Source organism: Larimichthys crocea, chromosome XIII (genome assembly GCF_000972845.2).
Source record: "Larimichthys crocea isolate SSNF chromosome XIII, L_crocea_2.0, whole genome shotgun sequence".
Lineage (NCBI taxonomy): Eukaryota > Metazoa > Chordata > Actinopteri > Sciaenidae > Larimichthys > Larimichthys crocea.
In genome coordinates this window covers 18,177,517-18,194,263 of record NC_040023.1, presented here as the reverse complement: position 1 = coordinate 18,194,263, position 16,747 = coordinate 18,177,517, and the positions used below count along the sequence as shown (strand labels likewise).

Below are 16,747 nucleotides of genomic sequence, written 5' to 3'. Positions count from 1 at the left end.
ATGGTATCTGGCACAGTTCCACAATGCTGACCACACCTACAGGTAAAACTGGATGAGTGGGAGGGTTATGGCAAGACAGAGTTTGCATATTAGATAAGATAAGGCCCTTTGGCGTAAAAAACCTGGCAAGGATATGGCAATAGCTGTCACAAGATGAATAAAAGGTTGTTCACCACATACCTGTGATTCACTGTGCTTCAGGGTACCAGTAATCATCACTTGGACAGGACTGGGCCTTTCTTCTGAACCGCTTCTATAGCTATCATATTGTTGTAACATGATAAATGGAAAAACTAACATGCTATTTTAAACTGAGATTTTCTATCCTTTAATAAATCATCATTTGATAAATTACATTTTTAATTGCAACCGTCACAAAAATACATTTTGATAAAATGGATTTGTAGAAAGGATTTACTGAATCACATCAAACCGACTGTGAAAGCAACATGCTGGGTACAGCTATGGTATGACTATCAACTTCTATAGCATTTTGAAATGAATGACAACTACTGCTGCACCGAGCGATATTGCGGGCTTACAAAAAGAAAAATGGGCCCAGACCATATTTTTCATGTCAAAATATCACAATGTATAGCATGTAAACAGAAACGTATGTGGAGGAACTTTGCTCATGTGGTGCACAGTCTGCAATATGGCATGTGAATTAAAATGAACACTATTTAATTCACTTATGTATTCCTCACCGTAACACTGAGTACATTGCAAAAATAAAAAAGGTAAATCCACAAACTTTCTTCTGATTCTTCTTTTCTCTTGCAAACGGTTTTCTATTTAGACATCAATTCAGCAAACATCATTCTCAACAGTATATATTATTGTGACAAAAGAACATGATGCAGAGTAAAAGACAAAAATAAACATCTTTACAAAATAAATCTTTACACTTGTCGCAAAAAAGTGCTTTCACGAGCGCCCAATTGTCTCATCTCTCATATTTTAGTACACACAGTTAAAATATTGATCATTACATGATCTGATTTTTTATCTACAATTCAATTTTAACCAGTGTTCCCAATAAAATCATAATATGCACAAGTCACATGTGAAAAAGTGAACACGGATGCTGCCGTGAGGCTTAGTTAACACAGCACCAGGCCTTCACTGATTGACGATCTGCTTGGGGGCACATTTCACACAGCGCTGTCATCATGACTGAACCTACACCAGGTAGTGACAGTCCTAAAATTAAAAACAGGAGGAAACAGCACGGTAGGTAGTTAAAAATACTGGTCCTTTCCTAATATAAAAATGATGGTCTTGGCTGACTATGAAAACCCAAAACTTACAGTAACAAGACAACGTCAACGCTAAACCAACTTCAACTAAAACAGTCATGCGAGAAAGAAGCGTTTCAAGTTCAATTTGATTACAAACTATTCTGAAACTTCATTAGAATCAAGGTGGCTTGAATTTTCTCTTTGACAGAATAAATAATTGTCCTTCGTCTCTGCTATAAGGCCTGCATGCCTCAGTCCTTAGAATAAGACATCTTCATGCTCTATCATAAGCTGCACCACCAGTTTCTGCTGTCTCATGTCATTCAGGGTTGTCAAGGCATTCAGCTCTGGCGGCTGCATAAGCGTTGGACCAAAGACAATTCCCAGGTTCTCAGCATTCATTAAATTCTCCTTTTCAAACATGGTTACCCTGTAAAACACAGGAAGATAAATAGTCTGTAAAGAGAGATGCACCAGGCAAAATACAAAAACGGCAAAATATTTGAATGTGGTTTTCTTTTTTGGGTCAGGAAAGGATTCATCACTGGAATATAAAATTCAAGGATAAGTTTGGCATAATTCTTTAATTCTCTTATTTTCAACTAATCCCATGAAAAGACCAGAACTAATACTACGTTAGTCGATCTTCTTGACCTCTGAAATCTTTTCATTACACTGTAAAACACATACTTTCCTAAAGTAGACTGAGTTTGTATTAATTTTTTCTAGCAAACAGGAGTAAACTGAGAATTTTCTGGGCCATAATACAAAGGTTGTGCTCTAGTGGGAATTTATTGCATATGTGTGTGCTCAACTACAGCATCCACATTCATTGTAATGCAAGGAATATATCCCCCTAACACTTTCTGGACAACAGTGGAGGTTTATGGCACAGAGAGTAAAATACTGGAAAAGAAGAGATGAGATATTAGACTCTGGCACTACACACAGTACTTAGACTGATCAATTCATTGTTCAATTTGTTCTTTTCAAGGGATTTATAGCAATTCTACAAAATAAAAAAACAACTGAAAACACTGCATACACTGCATGTATTGATGACTTGTGTGTTTAAACCAACCTTTTGAGGTGAGCCATCAGGTAACGCAGGGTCTCATAGTGGGCTGGGGGGAGCTGCAGCAGACTCTCGTGAATGGCCTCCAGTCTGGATTCAGCATTTGGACTTTCTACATTACATTAGTTAATACAGTTAGCATCAGAGCACCGCAGGGTACCAGTAACAGTGTGCAATAACACAGAGTGGAGGAGCTCTTACTTGCAGCTTGAATAAATTTGGAGTACAAGTCAAACGTAATGACTGGAATGGGGAGGTCTCGTAAGTAGAGTTTCAAAGCACCAGCAATGATGTTGATGTCTGCATAGGCACTGGCACTGATGTCGACCTTTTCACCATCTGTGGATAAGAAAACAGAATGTGTATGACTGATTTTTATTTGGATACGATTATAAATAAAAGCTGAATGTTCTTGTGTACATCATAAAATAGCAGACAGGGTTTATTTTGTGCTGTGAGGCAGCTCAAACAAGCTTCTTATTTAAAATTAGGAACCTGTGAACTAAAACCTCAGAGAGCTACATCCTGGGACGCAGAAATCTTAAGTCAACAAACCTCGGTCAAAGGCGAGTCTCACGTCCTCTATGTGCTCTGAGAAGCCAGACACTCGGTAGAGACCTTCAGATTTCATACCTGCAACAGAAAATTGGTGAGCTTGTTTTTGGGTGTCTTTTTTCCACCCTGCCTCCGATTATGTGGAGGAAATTTATGACTTTACTCGAACAAAAGACAGTTCCAATCACTGCAAACTAGTAATCGCAGAATACTTGAATGTTTGAGTTTGAGATTCTACCTCTGAGCTCTATCTCTTGAATGCACATGTCCACCACCATGGGCCGTGTCGTGTTATGAGCTTTGACAAGCGTAGTGAGGTCACAGCTAAACACTTTCTTTATCCTGCGCAAGTCTGGCTGGCAATCGCTGGGAACCAGTTTGGAGCACTGTTTGTGTACATTCAACCCACAATCTGGAACAACAAGAGGGAGATAAACAGAGGGAGGGAGAGAGAGAGAGAGAAAGAGAGAGATTAGTCTCAGGCTGATGATAACACAACCATCACAGCAGGCTTAAGATGGCAGTTTGAAAAGGTTTCCCAGAGTCAGTGATAAACTGCACTGTCAGACAGCACAGCCGCTGCTAAGCTGTCTCGGTGCACTGCGCCAAAGGTAGATAACAGCGAACATGGCAGCATGGGCGGGGGTTCTTGTCGTAGTTTTAGTCACATGGAGAGTGTTGGACAGCTGGCAAGAGCAGAGAGTGTGTGTGCGTGTTAGAAAAGTACGCCTGCTTGTGTGGCGGCACAACTTGGAATGAAGGTTTTTGAAGGGGCCGTACTCTTAGACAGGGGGTGTCTGACTGAAATCATTCATCACAAAGACATTTTTACTGCCTGAGCGACGTTAACGCTGGTCTGCTGATTGGGGTTCTCGCTCACAGTCAGTGCTGCGAGAGTGTAGCAGGAGATAAGAAAAAAAATAGAGGCTGGACATGAGAGTTAGAGGGGACAAAGAAGTCTCTCCTGTTCCCCACAGCACACGAGGTGTCTGATGATAGCAGTGTTTGCCTCTGGCTTATCAGCATAGCAAATGTCTCAACAACAAACACTCTGTTTGGGGGGAAAGCAAGCAAGTCCACTGATGTGCGCATCAGTTCCAGGACTGTACGTGCAGTGAATGGATCTTGTGACCATGGAAGACAAGAAAACACCACTGAACTCTAATATGTAATCAATCACTTAGTTGTGATGCTATATTTGGTCAACAATGACTACATATTTTTACATATTTCACGTGTAGTGATTTCTGTTGACAGAAACGTAGTTTACATTTGGATGTGAATACTGTCAGCATACTGCATCACACTGCATTTCTTCAAACTAACCAGTTTCTAAGGGAATTTAAAAAAGATTGCAAATAAAACAAATCGTTGCTTTTTATTTTGGTATGACCGTGATTAAATAGTTAGAGCTGTGATTTTATAAAAGTCCTTCACTGTTCTTTTCTGAAAAATGTGTTTTGGTGAATCACTGACACAAGGACCTCAACTCACAGATTTATTAGAAAAATAACCTTAAAATGTGACACAATCAAGCCAATAGTTAAAACCAAGAATTCTGAGTGATTATGCAACAGTGTCATCCACAGAACAGCCATGACTTACGTGACATTCTGTGTGTAATCCATAACATGCAATATTGATGTTGGAGTGTATAGTTACCTGAGCAGCGGACACCCTGGGCAATGAGCCCCCACATGAAGTTGGCACAGTACTCGCACCAGTGCGGACCTCGAAAGGTGTGTACCTGTTGTTAGAGACGACACGGTCAACACACACACACACACACACACACACCGCATAATACAAGTCATGGCTATGTCCTGTCCAAACTGGAGAACCTCCACTTTGATGTGGATTTGGATAGAGATTACTTTGTGATCCCAAGCTACAGTGGATGGGACCCCTTGCCAAATGAGAGCATTTGTATATACAAGGCAGATTAAAGGATTTACTATAATGTGTCTGGCATCTGCTCCTGGGCAATCGGATACATGCAGGCAAGCCTGCAAGTCAAAATAACAGATGTGCACCCGAAAAACACAGATAAGATGTCAAACGAAGCCACACCTACACGCACGTGCACACACACACCTTTATTAGAGCCTGAATAGGTGGTAGTAGAGTGATGAGTGAAGAGGCATACGGCAGGTGGTGAATGCATGGGTTTTGTTCTTTTTCAAAGGGGAGTGTAGAAAAAGCTGGGGGTCATTATAGCCTGCCTGCTAACTGAGACCCAGGATATAATTTCAAGAATGTTGGGGAGCCCAGAGGCAAGGTATCCCTAAAATCTCCCATGTATATTTAAAGAACCATAACTATATTTTTCTTTCCACACTGTACTATGTGCACTCACGTTCTGACTGAGAGTGGAGGACTCTAAAATACTTTTTAACCCTATGACTGCTTTTACACAATCAGCAGCCTAAAACAAAAATGGATCTAAGAGCTTTAAAATCAATGCTAATCAATGTGCTCTGCTGTTAATGTGCTGTGGTGTAGTGTATCCATTAGTCCCCCTCAGTGCATATGGGTGTCAGCTGCATGTGTTCTCATCAAAACAACACACCACAGTCTATGATACATATCTGAGGCAGATAAAAACACATCTGTAAAAGTATCTCTCTCAGGGATTTCTTAACCACTGCAAGGAACTGCTAATAGAGAACGTCTGTAAATGTGTTTGTTTCAAGAGGGAAATAAAAATTAAGTTGTCAGCAGCTATCAAACATTCTAAAACCAGCTCACCTTGAAGTTGTGTATCTTCTCATAGAAGCACTGCTTCTCCGGTGTGTCTTTCAAGGCACTCCGTCGCACCAGAGGTGAAGAGATCTGTGGACAGGAGGCCAACAGTTTAATGGGTTTCCATAAAAGTGTTCCCTTGCTCCCCAGTTTGACTCCCAGAGCCAAAGCCAGCAGCTCCTGACGCTTCCTCTCCTGTCTTTTTGTCTTGTGGGTAATCAACTCCCCTCCCAAATCTCCTCTGTTTTCTTCAGCCTCCATGCCCGCCTGGTCGGGTTCCCACAAACTCTCCATCTCCTCTGGCGAAAGATGTGGAGGGGAGATGTGGGTGCTGTGCAGCAGACGCTGCCGGCAACAGCCCAGCGCAGAGGCAGCAGCTACACTCCACTCCCCTCTGACCCAGAAGGGCGACTGATGACAGCCAGCACGGGGTTGATTCTGCATCTGAATCCGGTAGCAGCAGCGAGCGAGAGGAACAAGGGGAGCAGAATTGGTAGTGGGCGGCCTGAGGGAAGGAGTGTGCCTCACACAATGGCCCTCTTTCACACGCCCAGAAAGGAAAGAGAGAGAGAGAGAGAGAGAGAGAACAGGGTCCTTGATAGGGAGGGGCCAGGAGGTTGAGAGTGAGGGCGGTTGGGTGCTGTTAGGGCTCTGTAAAGCAGGATCAATAGTGCAGACGACCCCTTTATAGCACAGAGCACACTCCCATTAGCACGCTGCCTTCCGGACACACTCCACTTCACTTAACTGAAGATAATACTGAACTGCCAGCAGCTCTCAGTTAGTCGTGAGTCTCCAAAACGGGTCACTCAACTCAAGACTGACCCAAGATTCTCTGGCCTGACCGAGCTGAGTTCACGTCCTTGTAACTCAAACAGATCTTGACCTCCAGCTATGACAGTCGCCTGGTGGAATTCCACACACTGCCGTCCAGACTGGATCTTCTAGACGCTCTGACTGCACGCTACCCCCGCCAATCACAATTATTTGTCTCAGAAGACCAACTGAGCCAAACCATCAACTGGGATTGAGAGGGATTACTGCCATAATCCTTACACAGGGAATAATCCCGCAGTGCCCAAATCCAAATAAAATCCCAGAGGCTCATTTGTCGGTCTGCAGTCGTACAGTATGTTACCAGTGGGGGGCTGTTGCTATGTTCATGGTGAATTTGTCCCTATTAGATCTGCCTGTAAACAACCAGTCAACAGCACCACAGGGATGTCTGCTTTTAAAATTAATCAAGGCGAAGCTCTGAACCGAGGCACACAACACTGACCGCAGTGCAAACCATGTGTCAAATAACAAATACACACACGATTTTATGCCAAACAGCTAAACATGATGTCATTACGAAGCATAAGGTTGAACTAAGTTATTAAACGGAGGAAAAGCAGGTTGGTGAAGCGTAGAGCGAACGACCCAAAGGGCAACTGCAAAGCTGAGATAAAACGAAAGGATTGGCAGCTCACAGACACAGCAGCAAAGTAAAGTAAATTGCTATGGGCCTTTTGTTTACCAGTTATTTCTTTTTGTCTCTGATGTCTGGGGGGCAACAGTTTAACTGGCTGATAGCTAAGAGAGTGACAGGACAGGTGAAGATATTTGTCATCCTGGTCGACATTCTTTGAAAAGACCTACACATACCATACCATGCAATTCGGCTCTACGGCTAAGTCTGAGGGGACAGATGAGGAATAGACCACTGGGAGATATTTTAGCCTTGCGAGGTCGGAGGGAAGCAGGGAGGGAGGGACGGAGGGAGGACGAGGGATGCACTCTTTTGTCTGTAGGCAGATGGCTTCTTGTCTCTTAAAAAAGAGCTTTGGAAGAAAGGACACAAAAGGTGGTCACACAACGAGCTCTGCTTTCTTTTCAGTGGCTTGGCTCTTTTATTCCTGCGAGGCTTTGTGAGAGCACAGCTGAGCGAACTCTGTTGTGAGTGACTACTTGGACTCATGGGCAAACAGTGGGCACTGACACAGTTGGACAGCAGGATACATCCACCCATATCCTAAACAAAACAGCCCTAACAACATGTCGAAACAAAAAGAATACTGACATACTGTGAAGGGTATAGCGGTCAAAGAGATTTGTCACTATTCAAAACTGAAAACCTTTATTTCCAGTAGGAACACAAAAAAATGTCAGAGGCTGAAAATAAACAACCACTTCTAAAAGTCTGGAAATGTACTCAATGTACAATGCTGTGCGAGAAACATTTTTACATTTTACAACTCAAAGACGTAAATAGCTGTTTTTGCATTTTTATAGCATGAAACTCTTGGGAGAGAACAGAATTATCCTAACAAACAACATGACAATTTCTTTGGAAATCTTTCCAGGACATGCAAGCAGACCAGCCCAAGTAGAGCCCCACTGAGATGAAACTAGTGTGGTGAGTATCAGGAGGAATGTGGCACTGGACACTGAGCAAATTCCTGCGCATTCAAAGAGAAGGAAACTCAGGGCGGTTGATCTACAGGTCGAGTCAAGTACACCCCACCCCCCCCTCTCAACTGGGAGTATTTTAATTGCAGAAGAATTTGCAGCCACTGCAATATAGTGGTATCGACCTAACACCGAGTAAATACATGTGAATGTTGGCTATACACTGAGGCTACTGTGGCTGCAATGCCTCAGGGCGTGGCTGTGTAATTGGTAAACACAAAGTTCAAATAGCAACCACGGATTTCGCAGCCATCAGGTCAGATCTCTGCTTTATGGACACGTAATATTCAAGCAGACGCATATTTTTCTCCCTTCTCGCTCTCTCGGGAAGTGACTGGCAGGTGGTTTTCAAATGCCATCATTACAGTTTTTACTGACTCAGATCCTCGTGTATAAAACTTGGCAGGGAGGAATATGAAATCAGTTTTAGGAAAGTGCTGAGATGACTGACAATGTGACATTTAGCTGGAGACATGCTCCAGATTTATTTGCCAAAATGGAGGTTAATTGGAGTATGCAGTCCACGACATTTTAAACACCGTAGCTGCAAGTCAAACAGAGTGCAACAGCGCTTGACACTGTTCAATAAAGTACTGTGTGTTAGGCAAACATAGGTTAGTCTGCATGTCTTAGAGCACTTGTGAGGGCAGTTCTTTGCCCCAGGGGCTTCCTAGAGGTTGGTTGTGGCATGTGTATGAAACCCCATACTGTATGAAACCACTAGAAGTCAATGGACTACTGACTGACAGATGACCATTAGGTCAAAAATGCTGCAATAATAGCTTATATCTTAAGTTACAAAGACCAAACTGAAGACTGACGATATTAATACTGGAACTGATGCTTCAGCTGACAGGGCTGTCGTGTGTCTGTCACTGACTGACTGTCAAGCTGACAAACTATAGGCTGACATTTTGAAGACAAAGCATCCCCAAAGCAATAAATCTGGTCTTTAAGCTGAGAGACACAAAGGACACTGCTCATAAAATACATATTCTCTGAAAAAGAAAAAGGCAGAGAAATCTTTAGTATCTGTTATTGAAAAGGGCTTGGTGTGATTTTAAGAGCTGTCACAAGGTGCAAAAGGAGGCGGAAACAAGATAAGATTGCCACCTAGTGGAAGGATAATTGGGATTCAGACGGGGAAACAGACATTCCTCACTGATACAGTAAATCATTCACAGGCTTTAATCCGACAACAAGCCCACAAGTGCCATTGACTACAATGAGCAATTTGTCTCACCATAGATCAGCGTGTCTGATACGCAGGCAGAGCAAAGTCCCAGTCCCTTTGGTCATCATTACCTTTCAGAGGATGCAACAAAGCATAGCAGCAGTGAACACACCCAGGGGCTACAGGGATAATGCACTGTACGTCTCACTCACAGGACAAAGTGTCCTCTCAGAGCACTCTCATCCTACTGGAAATGTTCAGCAGCATGGAAGTAGATTAAAATCATAGTTATTATGTCTGTCACAGGGCTCAGGGAAATGTACTAGATCATTTACATGTACATGCACAGAGATTAGACGTTTCTAAATGCTTAAGAAACGTCTAATCATAAAATAACTCTTATTGTGACTGTGAGGACTATAGGTAACTGATTTAGATAATTATGTCCATAATGACCATTAACATTTCAGTAGGGCCTAATGCTACATCTTTAACTTTGATTGTTTTATCCAGTCAACAAGCATACACTCACATATATTACATTTAAAGTAATATCCTAGACAATTTTGGAAATATGTTTATTTGCTTTCTAGATGAGAAAATCGTTACCGCTCTCATGATGCTTGCCTGGCAACATCATGATGCATGCAACATCTCTAGACAACAAATAACTAGTGCAGGCCAAGAAATAGTACAGCAGGTAAACCACCCCAACATGTCATTTTCACACTTTATTTTTTGTACAGATTAAACAAATGAGATATAACATTAATTACTGCTCAGTAGAGGTGCTGGTAGGTGTGTTTTGTTACTTTTGGACAGAGACAGGCATGCTGTCTCCAGTCTATGCTAAGTTATGCTGGCGGTATTGATCTACTTATCTAACTTTTACAAGAAACGGAATGAGCCTTTTACCAAAAATGTCAAACTTATCCTTTAAAATGATAGAAAATAAGCAAAGAGGAGCAAATCTGGGGATGTTTCAGCCTGATAAACTAATAAATAATAATTTAATTATCTGTTTATGGATTCACTGACTCAACTAGAGAGCAGTTCGGCCACACAACAGCATCTGCGAGGCAGTGCCTTGCTGAAGGACACCTCAATGAGGTAGATGCTTGACCTTTAAGCAGCCTCTCTACTCTGCAAGTGACATGAACAGTCATAAAACTCACCTTTTCATCCGTCTGGAAGGTGACCCTGCGTGGTTCTGTGCGTCCACGGCTCAGCCTGTGCACCATCTTGTCTTTCAGCAACGAGGTGTAACCAAGATGCTCGTAGATGGGGTTTGTGGTCATTTTGGCGATATACTCTGCTGCCTTGGTCTCAATGTAGAGAGTGATGAGGGCATCCGTCACAAGATCGTGGACCGACTCAAACCTCTTCTCCCCGACAAAGTGCTTCCCGTCATAGAACAATCTGTAGTTGAGGGTCTGGTGACCAAAACTGGGTTGAGATACATGGAAAAAGAGGGAGTGAAGAAAAGGTTGGTGGAGACTGAGGACTAGGCTCCTCACAGAGGCCGACCTTTCAGGGATTCTGTGCTGCATACTGATGGTGTTGGTACCTTAAGGCCAAGGTGTGTGTCCCTGGCTGTCTTTGGCTCTCCCTGATGAGGTAAGCACCCTCTGTTCCTGCCAGCAGCTCATCTGCATATTCTCGAGGGATCATGCCATGAAATCTGAGAAAAAAAAAATGCTGTGGTTATAACTTATCCTCCGTGTCATTTCATCAAATACACAGTGATTTACATTTTGCATGGCAAGCTCTTACCAAAGCCAAGAGACACACATTCACAAAAAATACTAATCCTCCCACTTAAACCATAACCACATCTGATCTGAGGCAGTAATGGGAATAAATAAATAAAAAAACATTATCTGCACAGTAGCATTTGGCATAAAAACGATGACAGTAATGAAGTTACACTCACTCTCTGCCGTAGTATTTGGGTCTGCTCTCCATCTGTAAACCAGAACAGGACATATTGCCTCAAACACCATGATATGAAAGCTCAATTAAATGGCTTTGCAAATTGTTCTTACAGGCTGTGTGAAAGATAAAGGACTCTACATCACAAGACAGATTATCTCCATCTGTGCCCCCACGTCTATTCGCAGCTACCAAACCATAAAGCCAAATCACAGAGTGTGGAGATGAATTAGAGGCAGCGCCAGAAAGCAGCTGGTGATAGATGGCCAGCTGCAAAGAATTAATATTTAGTGTGTTACTGTGTCACGACAGGGTGTGTAGCGAGTCTACATTACAAATCTTGCAAAGGATATTGCTAACTTCTTACATTTTCTGACTTTTTTTAAGCGCCACTCAATGTGAATGAAAGATTAAAGATTTATGAACAATTTTATTATCTAGACCCTCTTTACAGATGATAGCGTAGAATCACTTTTAAAATCCACAGTTATGCTCATAATGGATTTGGTACTAATGTCAAACATCACTTTGTGCTTTGAATTAATGGGTGGCCACTAATCTCACACAGCCAGCCCACAACTCTCACTTTGCTCATCACGGCGTGGCAAGACGCAAAATAGGATGAGACATGCATCATCTTTGGTAAGCTGTACAATGGAAGATTGACAGTTTTCTCAGTGAGGGCAGAATTAAGAAGAGTAACGTGCTCCATTACATTTATTCATCTAGCTGAGAGATTAAAGGCTTTGCTCTTCATCCAAAGTGTTTCTGCTGTTTGCACTGATACTATACTTGTCTTAAAACAACAGTAAGGTGCCCATTTGAAGATGTTTTTTACTTTCTGCTTTCACAACACAGACCATCTTTAGGCTTGTCTGAATGAGGAAACAAACCTCTTGCAATGTCAATCACTTGTCTTCTCAAAAGACAGAAAAACATGGGGGGGTGTCAAACTTCTCCCAAACTATTCCTAAATAAATCAACGGCAAATAATAAACCAAGCTGGTTGTGGATCATGCTTAATTTTCTCCACTTGTACAACAGAGTTTCTAAACTCATGAGCTGTGGGAGTTTCAAGACGCAGTGGGTCACTCTCTATAGGTTGCTGACTGGTCTGGCTTCCAGCTGCCAGGCTCAATCATTTGTCAGTGAATGTTTTCCAGAGTGAAGACTGAGTTTGCAGGATGCAGTGTGGCTGTCGTCTGGTAGACTGTTTTTTGAAGCAAGGGGAAACAACTCTTGCCTTTAAGAAGTATAAATGAGGCCAAGAGGTGGTTCATTTTGTAAAAAGAGTCTAACAAATAAGAAAGAAAGAAAGAAAGAAAGAAAGAAAGAAAGAAAGAAAGAAAGAAAGAAAGAAAGAAAGAAAGAAAGAAAGAAAGAAAGAAAGAAAGAAAGAAAACTAATATAAAATTCTATAATTATGACATCTTGTGGCTGTGGTTTGTGTAGCTGATTTCAACCAGTCAATCAATGATTAACCGGCATTTGAAAAAGATGAATTATATGTGAATAATCAGAAACTGTTTAGGTAATATTCCAGTAAAATACCACATAACTGCTGTTCCCCACTTCTGTTTTTGTCATATTCTACAACCTAATGGTATAATATAATAATTTAAGCTCTACACAATAGCCTCTTGTACTGACCTCCTGAGGACACGTGATCCTCTTTGGTCTTGGGGCTTCCTGCTGTAGTTGGTACACTGTTAGAGAAACACATGGATGTTAATTATGAGTTCTGTACACAGCTCAGTGCGAGTTGTAATTTCATACATATTGTAGATTTGCTACCATAATAACAACCCCAATACACACTCAAGATGAAGGAAACTAAATGCTGTGGTGCAGCTTTTTCATAAACTGGCCAATATCTCCACTTAACAGCCTTTAGCCCAGCATCTGACCACAGCTCTGACAGTGCAAAAGTACAAAAGGAGCAATTAACTTACATATGCAAGGTTAAGCAGTCAGTGGTTTACATGACAGGAGCCGTATATCTGCAATCCATTTGTGTGAATTAAGTTCTGTTGTGCACTTACCTAATGTGCACTTATGTGTGCACAAGATCCTTCCAAATACCTACACCTATAAATCCACACTCCAAGCTTTTCTGTATTAGGCGTACATAAAATATTGGGAGAACTTGGAGTAAATTAGTGAAGCAAAGTGAAAATGGAACTGAGGGATTTACGACAGGCAGAGTAATCACCGCAAACACCTCAGCAGCTTCACAGAATCGGTACATTACAATTAGTGATTAAAAAGTGAGAGAAGCCAAAACACTTCTGTGGTTTCTGCTGTTTCCTCGTATGGGATGTCTGTAAGGATAGAGAGGAATCAGTAGCTGAGTGTGGTTCCTTTCTTCATATCCAATTTCTAATCCTTCATGTGCAGAACTGGTGATTCTCTCTTGTTTGACAAAATGCCACTTCACAAACCAGTCTTTATATAAAAAAAGAGGGCAGTCTTTACTGTCTTATACTGTAGTGCACTTGTTTGGCAGTCTATAAATGTGTGACACGCGGCTGAGGACTGGAGACTACAACAGTGTCCTCATTTTCTACAAGCCAGTACTACAGCAAAGAAATTTCTGTGTGAGGTTGTGCTAAGTCTTCACCGCAGCAGATTCTCCAGGCAGGGGAAGGAAGACTCCTGACTGTGAATTTTCATGTTTTGTCAGACTGACTTAAGCCAACCAGTAAGATCTGGACATCATCCATTCCTGTGACACAGTGAGCTCTAAAAATACCTCAGCAGAAAGGACCAGTGGAGTCAGAAGAAGATAGGAGACTTTAGAAAAGCAGCAAAATTATACAGCAAAAATATTCAGTTATAGAGGAAAAAATGCGGCTAAAAGCTGTAAATTGTTGAACTGTAGGTGAAATGCATCACACGTATTCTGAGGACTCAACCCATTTCCTCCCACATGGCAAAAAACATTGTATAATGAGGTGGGTGTTCTGAGGACCCCATTTCAGCTGAGCCTCTTTGCAGGTAGAAAATCTTATTTTCCCCGGTGATGGTAACCTATTTTATTCAGGAGATCAGGAATCTGCTGCTTTGCATTTGTGCATGTGTGACTGTGTTGTGTGGGTGAGTGTGTGCCTTTTGTGCATGAACCTGCGGCGTATCTAATTGTACCATGTACAACAAAACCCAATTCTTACAAGTATAGAAAAATGTCTCTTTGTTATTTATAGGTCACAAATACATGTGCTGTTATTTAAAGAAACAAACTAAAGGCCACAGTCAGGTTAAAATATTGCTAATCAGCACATAAAATCAATTAATTACTCACAGTAGGACTTCCATATGGGCGGTTGGTAATCCTCAGGGTCTGTGAAAAAAAAGAAAAAAGAAAAAAGGAAAGCAGGTTTCTGTTAGGAACACAAAGTGGTGTTAGTAGACTGTGCCCTGTTTTCTCATTAAAACCTCCATTTCTGTCCCTTTCCCAGTGGACCAACTGTGAGCCCTTCGCCATGGTTATGTCACTGTTGTTTATCTCTCTGTTATAATTATGCATATGGCCTCACACTGTGCAGCTGCCTCTCGAGATGCACCAGTGAAAACACTTCTAATCAGTGTCTGTGCTTCAAGGACAATCAATACAGATGTCAGGCTTGTTTCGCTAAACATCGTGACGCCAAACACCTGATCTATATTATCCGCTGGCGGGGTCCTGAGAACACAACGCTGCCGTTCGGAGATAAGAGGACAAACACACCAATCAAATCTAAGTAAATGCAATTTAGACATCACCACTCACAGGACGACTTTTCTGAGGGAAATGTGGCGGCTGATTTATGATTATGTAAACACATTTCTGGAATATGTGATGGAGTGTGCTGTTATATTAGCTTGAAAAGCGTTAGAGAGGTGATGAAGGAAATACCCTGTGGCAACTGGTAATTTACTGTAGTACCTACTGGGTAAAGTAATGACTTGTACTAAACGTGTCACTAAATGAGTCAAAAATGTGACAATATTTTTCTAGTGTACTACAGTGCCTGTAATGTAATAAAATGTCTGGCTGTCATTACAACATAAATGGTGCAGCATAGTTTTACTCAGTTTAAATGATCCTCATGTCATACCACAGCAACTGCACATGTCGAGGAAAGTCCAGAGATGTGGTTAAAAGTTATGTCAAGCTACTATTTCTAAGGTCAAACACAAATCTTTTAACTCAAATAACGATGTTGCTGCTGTTTTATGTTACAAACAAAGCTATAATTACATTAATTTGAAGATAATATGAGCTGAGCTATTGCATTGTAATGTTAACTCATAATTTAAAACATAGTACAACAGAAAATAAGACTAACAGTAAGAACTAACGGGTTTTGACCCATTTACAGAAACATTTTATTGCTGCACTGCAAAATTCCTGCATGATCACTACGCCTCTATGCCTAACACAATGAGACAGACTAGGATGACCCGATCAAATAGCATCCAGTCATGTTGGTCTATCACTATAACATAGGCTGATGATACTACACCACGGCAAATGCACAAAATAGCTGCTAAGACAATAAATGATTCATCTGCCTCTCACATGCTTTGTGTAATATTTCTCATTAATTCCCAGCAACACTGCTGAATGACTCAAATGTGCTAATAATGAATCATGTTGGTCCAGAAGATACATGTTTTTCATTTGAAGCATTCCTCTGAACTCATGAGCAGATCAGCAATACTCCCTGAGGGGCCAGAGGGGAAAAGATAAATACACCTGAGAGGGTGTGAAAACCAGTGAGCACTTGTTGGATGTGGGCACCGAGATACAGGCAGCAAAACTGTGAAACTCACTCATCTGAATGTCTTTGTGTTAAAACTGAATCACAAGTTCTCTAAGTGCTTCAAGTCTCTGTATGTTTTTGTGCTATATATATATAGTGACAGCACATGAAGAGCAGGCAATCAGAGTATTTCCTTTATACTGTTTTCTCTGCTCACTGCAGCAGCAGTTTGACTGTAGGCTGGTTACAACATTATCAAAGAGACCAAAAAGCTCCTCATTGCTCCTCATCATAATAGCACGGTTACTTTGAAAAGAGCTGAAATAATTACACCAGAGGGACAAGATAGGTGCAGGTGATCAAAAGCTGAATAATTATGTAAATGGTGAAAAAGCAGCTTGACTGAGGAGTGTATGTTATGAGAGCAAATGTGGTTGATAAAGGCCTTAGCTGAAAGTCTGCCTTCAAATACAAATAAATAGGCTTCAGGCTCAGTTTGCTGGTGTGTGGCCAAGCTGCCTTGGAAAATGTATTGTCCTAATGCTGAAGCTTTGTCACTGTGTATTGCACTGGCAACAGTCAGAAAGATTTATTCCACTGCGGCTTGTTTAAAGAATGTGATTTCATCTGGTTTGCTGCCAAGTATTCTCTTTTCAATCTGATTATTTTTAATGACGAATGGCATTTCAGTCTGGAATTCTGCAGTCGTGCTGGCTCAGAAAAAAAGGGAGCTCTTAAGGGTCGATTCTGACGCGAACACTGGCACACACTTTGCAATCGTACACACACGTGCGTGCAAATACATTAGGCCACACTGTACATGCCCACTCTC

The 16,747-nt window shown here is 41.6% G+C and overlaps 1 protein-coding gene across 2 annotated transcripts in view; it reads right to left on the bottom strand.

Moving 5' to 3' along the window:
* Positions 1-647: 647 nt before the first annotated feature.
* Positions 648-16,747, bottom strand: part of chn2 (chimerin 2) — a 21,859-nt gene continuing 5,759 nt past the window's right edge. The window contains exons 2-13 of one of the 2 annotated variants that reach the window (XM_019255170.2): positions 14,472-14,510; positions 12,821-12,876; positions 11,172-11,203; positions 10,806-10,919; positions 10,414-10,684; positions 5,620-5,703; positions 4,534-4,618; positions 3,110-3,283; positions 2,872-2,949; positions 2,518-2,655; positions 2,323-2,428; positions 648-1,671 (exon numbers count right to left, since the gene is read on the bottom strand). In XM_019255170.2, the coding sequence (XP_019110715.1) occupies positions 1,500-1,671; positions 2,323-2,428; positions 2,518-2,655; positions 2,872-2,949; positions 3,110-3,283; positions 4,534-4,618; positions 5,620-5,703; positions 10,414-10,684; positions 10,806-10,919; positions 11,172-11,203; positions 12,821-12,876; positions 14,472-14,510 (1,349 nt within the window). In that variant the 3' untranslated portion in view covers positions 648-1,499. Of the gene's footprint in view, positions 1,672-2,322; positions 2,429-2,517; positions 2,656-2,871; positions 2,950-3,109; positions 3,284-4,533; positions 4,621-5,619; positions 5,704-5,765; positions 6,492-10,413; positions 10,685-10,805; positions 10,920-11,171; positions 11,204-12,820; positions 12,877-14,471; positions 14,511-16,747 lie in introns of those variants that run through there. The other variant, XM_019255171.2, reaches the window with a different exon arrangement.